Genomic DNA, 7,107 nt, shown 5'->3' with positions numbered 1-7,107 from the left:
AAGTGTCTTCACTGCCATTTTTAACCTCTCCCTGACCCAGTCTGTAATACCTACATGTTTCAAGCAGACCAGCAGAGTCCCTGTGCCCAAGAAAACGAAGGTAACCTGCCTAAATGACTACCGGCCCATAGCACTCACTTCGGTATCCATGAAGTGCTTTGAAAGGCTGGTCATGGCTCACATAAATACCATCCTCCTGGAAACCCTAGACCCACTCCAATTCGCAAACCGACCCAATAGATACACAGATGACGCAATCTGAATTGCACTTCACACCGCCCTTTCCCACCTGGACAAAAGGAACACCTATGTGAGTATGCTGTTCATTGATTACAGTTCAGCATTCAACACCATTGTGCCCACAAAGCTCATCACTAAGCTGAGGACCCTGGGACTAAACACCTCCCTCTGCAACTGGATCCTGGACTTCCTAATGGGCCGCCCCCAGGTGGTAAAGGTAGGCAACAGCACATCTGCCACGCTGATCCTCAACACAGGTGCCCCTCAGGGGTGCGTGCTTTGTCCCCTTCTATACTCCCTGTTCACCCATGACTGCGTGGCCAAGCACGACTCCAATACCATCATTAAGTTTGCTCACATCGATGGGGCTGTAGTTGAGCGGGTCGAGAGTTTCAAGTTCCTTGGTGTCCACATCACCAACAAGCTATCATGGTCCAAACACACCAAGAAAGTCGTGAAGAGTGTACAACAATGCCTTTTCATCTTCAGGAGACTGAAAATATTTGGCATGGGACCTCAGATCCTCAAAAGGTTCTACAGCTGTACCATCGAGAGCATCCTGACTGGTTGCATCACCACCTGGTATGGCAAATGCTTGGCATCCAACCGGAAGAGGGTAGTGCGTACGGCCAAGTACATCACGGGGGCCAAGCTTCCTGCCATCCAGGATCTACACAACTGTTCAAAAGTTTGGGGTCACTTAGAAATGTCCTTGTTTTTGAAAGAAAAGCACATTTTTCATCCATGAAAATAACATCAAATTGATCAGAAATACAGTGTAGACATTGTTAATGTTGTAAATGACTATTGTAGCTGGAAACGGCAGATTTTTTATGGAATATCTACATAGGCGTACAGAAACTGAAGATCTCGTGCAACGCTGTGTACTACTCCCTTCACAGAACAGCGCAAACTGGCTCTAACCAGAATAGAAAGAGGAGTGGGAGGCCCCGGTGCACACCTGAGCAAGATGACAAGTACATTAGAGTGTCTAGTTTGAGAAACAGACGCCTCACAAGTCCTCAAATGGCAGCTTCATTAAATAGTACCCGCAAAACACCAGTCTCAACGTCAACAGTGAAGAGGCGACTCCGGAATGCTGGCCTTCTAGGCAGAGTTACAAAGAAAAAGCCATATCTCAGACTGGCCAAAAAAAAAAGATTAAGATGGGCAAAAGAACACAGACACTGGACAGAGAAACTCTGCTTAGAAGGCCAGCATCCCGGAGTCGCCTCTTCACTGCTGACTTCCAGCCGTTTCCAGCTACAATAGTTTCCAGCTACAACTTCAGTTTCTTGGCAATTTCTCGCTTAGAATAGCCTTCATTTCTCAGAACAAGATTAGACTGACGAGTTTCAGGAGAAAGCTCTTTGTTTCTGGCCATTTTGAGCCTGTAATCGAACCCACAAATGCTGATGCTCCAGATACTCAACTAAGAAGGCCAGTTGTATTGCTTCTTCAATTAGCACAACAGTTTTCAGCTATGCTAACATAATTGCAAAAGGGTTTTCTAATGAACAATTCCCCTTTTTAAAATGATCAACTTGGATTAGCTAACTCAACGTGCCATTGGAACGCAGGAGTGATGGTTGCTGATAATGGGCCTCTGCACGCCTTGTAGATATTCCATTAAAAATCTGCCGTTTCCAGCTACAATAGTCATTTACAACATTAACAATGTCTACACTGTATTTCTGATCAATTTGATGTTATTTTCATGGATGAAAAATGTGCTTTTCTTTCAAAAACAAGGACATTTCTAAGTGACGAGAATCTTTTGAACAGTAGTGTATATAATAGGTGGTGTCAGAGGAAGGCCCAAAGAATTGTCAAAACAGTCACCCAAGTCATGTTCTCTCTGCTTCTGCACGGCAAGCGGTACCGGAGTGCCAAGTCTAGGTCCAAAAGGCTCCTTAACACCTTCTACCCTCATGTCATAAGACTGCTGAACAATTAATAAAATGGCCACCCGGACTACTTGCATTGACACCCCCCCCCCCTTTGTTTTTACACTGCTGCTACCCGCTGTTTATTATCTATGCATTGTCACTTTACCCCTACCTACATGTACAAATTACCTCGACTAACCAGTACCACCGCACATTGACATGGTACCGGTACTCCCTGTATATAGCCTCATTATTGTTATTTTATTGTGTTACTTTTTTGAAATTTTTACTTTAGTTAATTTAGTAAATATTTTCTTAACTACATTTTTTTAACTGCCTTGTTGGTTATGGACTTGTAAGTAAGCATTTGACGGTAAGGTCTATCTATACCTGTTGTATTCAGCGCATGTGACAAATAAAATTTGATTTGAATATTGATCTATGTACTGTCTCTGGATCAGCTGGTCAACTAGACCTTGAAAGCGAGCTTGACTACTTAGAAGTAATCATTTACCTACATCACAAAATAAACAAATCATGGATACATGGCAATAGTCTCCAAAAAAGCGTAGGGCTGACGTTGAGATTCATTGTGACAACCCACTGGGCAAAAACTGGTTGAATCAATGTTGTTTACACGTAATTGCAACCCAAAAATGCAATGTGATGACGTTAAATCAACGTGAAAAACTGATTGAATTTGCAAAAGTCATCAACGTAAGGGAATTGTCTTTTTTCCCCCACCTGACTTTTAAACTAAATCCAATGACATGGTGATTTGTGTTGTTGATTTTACTAAGAATTCACGTTAGTTGACAACTCAACGAAATGTAAATTAAATGTAAATCAAAATGAAATGTCTGTGCCCAGTGGGAAAGCTGTTGACTTCTGTTAGGATAGGTGAAAATCATTAGGCTACAAACACAATTATAGGCGATCAACCCAGTTTTGATCTATTAAGTTGTGTTGATTGGATATAATAAGAGTAATGTTATTTGTAACTAGGTGTCAACTCCTCTGAATACCATCATGATTAGCACCTAGAGAGCATGCTGCTTGCGTTAGGGCCTATGCTCATGGAAAAACTGAGATAGATACAGGAAACACCCGTCATGTGATTTCCAACCACAAGACCTCAATCGCCTGCTGAATACATCCTGTCATCTCAAAGTATTTTATGAAATCATAAGAGTTCTTCAAGCTAATCAGCCACCATACTATATATATACTGTGTGTGTATATATATATATATATATATATATAGAATATGTCCCAAATAGCACCATATTCCCTAGATAGGGCACTGCTATGGGCCTTGACTAAAAGTGTGCACTGCCAAGGGAACAAGGTGCCATTTTTGGGACGCGTCCCTATTACTATCCAAGAAAAAAAATGCTACAGTACTTCACAGAACGTTCGGAACATTTAGTCATTTTATTACATAAGAACGTACATACAAAACACACTTTTATAAAAAGTTGATAAAACTCAGCAATTATTTGACATTGTCAGTAGAAATACACAATCCCTACAAACATTTACAATCAACTCTAGTATAGAGTTGTGATCCTATCCAAGGACCCCCCCCCCCCCCCCCCCCCCCCAGACCACATTCTTCTGAACTATCTCCCTCATAGCTTTCACAAATTAGATATGTACACAATTTGACCTAGTTGGAAAAACCTTCAAACGATAAGATAACAAGGGGAGGGGGGTACACACACATACACAAAAAACTACTGAGAGGAACAAGTAGAGAGTATATCCATTCAAATATTTTTCTGCTTTGGTGTTTGTTTACGCCACGTCTGGTGAGAAGTGACTGGAGGAGTGTAGAGAAGCTGTTGATCCTCTTCCCCCCCCCCACTCCAAATACTACCCCTTCTTCCTGCCCCTCTTATCCTCTAACCCAGAGTGAAGTGGAGACATGTGTTTCTCTGCACCTGCACACAGAGAGAAAGGGAAGAAAAAGTTAAGTCAGTACTCTCTCTCTGCCTCTCTCACGCTCCCTCCCTCTCTCCCTCCCTCCACTGGAGAAAGGGAGCAGACAGACTGGCGCCTAGTGTGGAACTTTCACTAACCCCAGGCTGATAGCAATGAATCCCCTACACATTCGCTGGCTTGGCTAATTGGCAACCATGGTGAGAGGGGGGTAAGAAAAAGAGGGTAAAGGGGACTAGACTCTTTCCCTGCATAGCAATGCCCCCTTCATCTCCAAAACCAGTGCCTGATATTTATTGTTGTTAATAATTTGAAGAAGTATGGAGTTTGTTCACACACTTTTTTCCTGAAGCAGTCCAATGCCATTGCCAGCCTATTCACAGCAAATTGGAGATTATATATATACATGTAATGCAACAGTAATAACACATGAATAGATGTAAACAGATGTATAGATACCTACCATTTCTGGAAGTCACATTCCTCCTGTTTAATGGCACAATCGTCCATCTTCTTGGGAGAAATTGCGTGCAAGGTCTGCAGTCTTCATGGAAAAGAAAAATTAGAAATATTATAGCCACTGAAAGCGAAATTCTTAGCCAGACTTGACAACAAGATATAAACAATGACGCATGGAGTGGATACACTGGTTATATATAGTGCAACACGCATACTTGATGAATACATTTTGACCGTTCACCATGTTACAGTGTTACAGAATCTCTTTTCAACAACATCACATTGTTCATAGGTAAAACATAGCGAAAAACATGTCTTCCGTTACATGCACGTCCATTCCTCCATTTCATACAATAGGAATTAAAGACACATGCAATAAAATTCAGCATAGCGTGGGCGGGCGCGGGGCAACCATCTTCACCTTTAGTGACAGCACCAAGTCAGGCGTGGTTGTCGCTGAAGACTCGTCTTCTAGCGCGATTTGCAGGTCGAAGATGTAGTCGATAACGTGCTGCAGAATTTCCACTTGGCTGACAGACTTGTTCTGTGGGATACTCGGTACCAGCTCCTTGAGTTTCGAGTAGCAGTCATTCATATCGCACAACGCGCCCACGGGTTCCTCCATAGATGGCTTATTCCGGGTGATGGAGAGACTCTGATCCGAAATGCAGCGGACAGATTCGTAGCAGCTTCTGACAGATCTCATTGGACTGATGGCTTTCATGTTTGTGAGTAGGCTATAATTAATTATTTCAATTCGAAATGACGTTCCGATTCGGATAAGGATCCAATATTCTCACTCAGGCAACAACCAGCTACAGTAATTCTGTTAGTGTGAGGATGGCTTTATACACCATTGTCAACCAGTCGCCGCCCCCTTCTCACAAATAAATAAACCCTCGAACTCTGATTAGCCAGTGTAGAGACTTCCTGGTGGTTCTGAGGAGCATAGGGTTTCTGATTGGATGTTGTTGGATTGACCAACAATTAGACACATAATTTCAGGTAGGCCTATTTGGCTACAATCAACAAAGCATATTTTGGTGAGCACTGAATACGGATGACAACATATGATAGGCATATGATAGGCTATTCTGATAGGCTATTCTGCTAGATTAATAGGCCTAAATATGACTAGGCTACTATTCTGCTCACTGACATAGTTTGTGCCAAGACAAATATAGGCTTAGGGCCCACTCTGGATCTTCTTTCTTTATCAAATTGAAGCCACACGTTACCTTTACATCTTTAACTGCAGTTTGTTCCTGTCATGACTTTACAGACATCTCGGTGTCTGGAATCTTCTTTTTTCACCTCTCTTGGCGTCACATGGTTATAAAAGATGTCAAGAGACAAGACAGAGAGCAGACAGACAGCTTGAAAATCCTATAATTATAAGCGGTATGAAAGGTGATGGATTTCACACCTTTCACTCGCTTTATAGGAATAACAATCCTTTCCATTCACAAGAAATTAGATAACTTATCCAAACAGTTATAAACCTTATCATACATGAGTGCTTGAAAGTTCAAACTACCTTCATTGTGAATTACAGTTTTTAATTTGTTATTATTAGCTATCATATTATTATCTTTGTTTTATTATAGCCCCAGCAACCCTCTCTGTTTTATAGCTAAATTGTGAACAGTGTCTATATCTCCCCACCATTCTCAAGGATTTTCTTTGATCATTTTCCTCTCAATTAAAATAAAGATAAAAGATAAGAACCAAATCCAAACAAATATGAAATCTAGTTAGTCACGGCAGACGAAAACATGCTTTGGGTGATGTGAATACAATTCGGGATGAATACTGAAAATAAGTTATAAATTGTTCTCTTTCTTTTTAACCCATGCATTTTTTTGTTTAAATCAAAGTGTGTCCCTCTGTTCCTTTTTGGTCTAATTTTCCCTTTTCTCACAATCCTGTTTTGTGGAGGAATGCACCCTTGCGCCAGCTGTGTGTCCTATTCCACCCCAGCTGTGTTGATCTAACGCGCCAGTCCCAGACAGCCTGGCGCCAGTCTCCCGACGTCATCCATTCACCCGCTCCAACGCGCCCCTCATGGCAAACGCCCGCCCTCACCAGAACCTCTTCGTGGAGCTCGCTTACTGGGCCCTTCACTCAAAGTCGTGGACCTGCCCCCTTTTCTCTGTTTCTGTTGCCGCAGCCCACTGAGATTTGTCCCAACTCCCGACCTATAATGCATGAGATTGACAATACGCTGACTCTCTAAAAATAACCCATTTGGTTCCTCTCCTCTGACAGCGCAACCAATCCTTGTTAGAGTCAATAATAATAGTAGTAGATAACATTTATGTTGGTGTATGCATCATCTGAAGAAAGAGGAAGTGCATATTTGTCATCAGTTGGTAAAACCCAGGATGTGTTAAAGATTCAATTAAAACACACAAACATAGAAAAATATAGATTTAGGAAGGAGTTTTCACGCTCAGTATTTTTATATTATGAACAAATAAAAAGGTAGCTTAATTGTTTTCTGATGGATAAACACTACCGGTGAAGTTGGCCCAATAGCCCGCCCCTTTGCAGTGGTTGCACAGATGTTAATGTCAGC

At 41.8% G+C, this 7,107-nt stretch overlaps 1 protein-coding gene across 1 annotated transcript; it reads right to left on the bottom strand.

Annotated features, from left to right (window-relative positions):
* Positions 1 to 3,540: 3,540 nt before the first annotated feature.
* id3 (inhibitor of DNA binding 3) lies at positions 3,541 to 5,381 on the bottom strand. Its single transcript, XM_055864393.1, has 3 exons — positions 4,951 to 5,381; positions 4,534 to 4,614; positions 3,541 to 4,072 (listed from the first exon to the last, which is right to left on the bottom strand). Exons 1-2 carry the CDS (start codon positions 5,251 to 5,253, stop codon positions 4,561 to 4,563), a joined length of 357 nt encoding a protein of 118 aa, XP_055720368.1. The 5' UTR covers positions 5,254 to 5,381; the 3' UTR covers positions 3,541 to 4,072; positions 4,534 to 4,560.
* Positions 5,382 to 7,107: the final 1,726 nt, after the last annotated feature.

Source organism: Salvelinus fontinalis, chromosome 16 (genome assembly GCF_029448725.1).
Source record: "Salvelinus fontinalis isolate EN_2023a chromosome 16, ASM2944872v1, whole genome shotgun sequence".
Taxonomy (NCBI): domain Eukaryota; kingdom Metazoa; phylum Chordata; class Actinopteri; order Salmoniformes; family Salmonidae; genus Salvelinus; species Salvelinus fontinalis.
The sequence above is the reverse complement of the archived record's forward strand: the minus strand, read 5'-3'. Positions and strand labels throughout refer to the sequence as shown.

Coding starts and splice junctions, on each gene's coding strand:
- id3 (XM_055864393.1), bottom strand. CDS start 5,253: ATGAAAGCCATCAGTCCAATGAGATCTGTCAGAAGCTGCTACGAATCT. Junction 4,615..4,950: donor ACTTGGTGCTGTCACTAAAG/GTGAAGATGGTT, acceptor TTTTCCATGAAG/ACTGCAGACCTTGCACGCAA.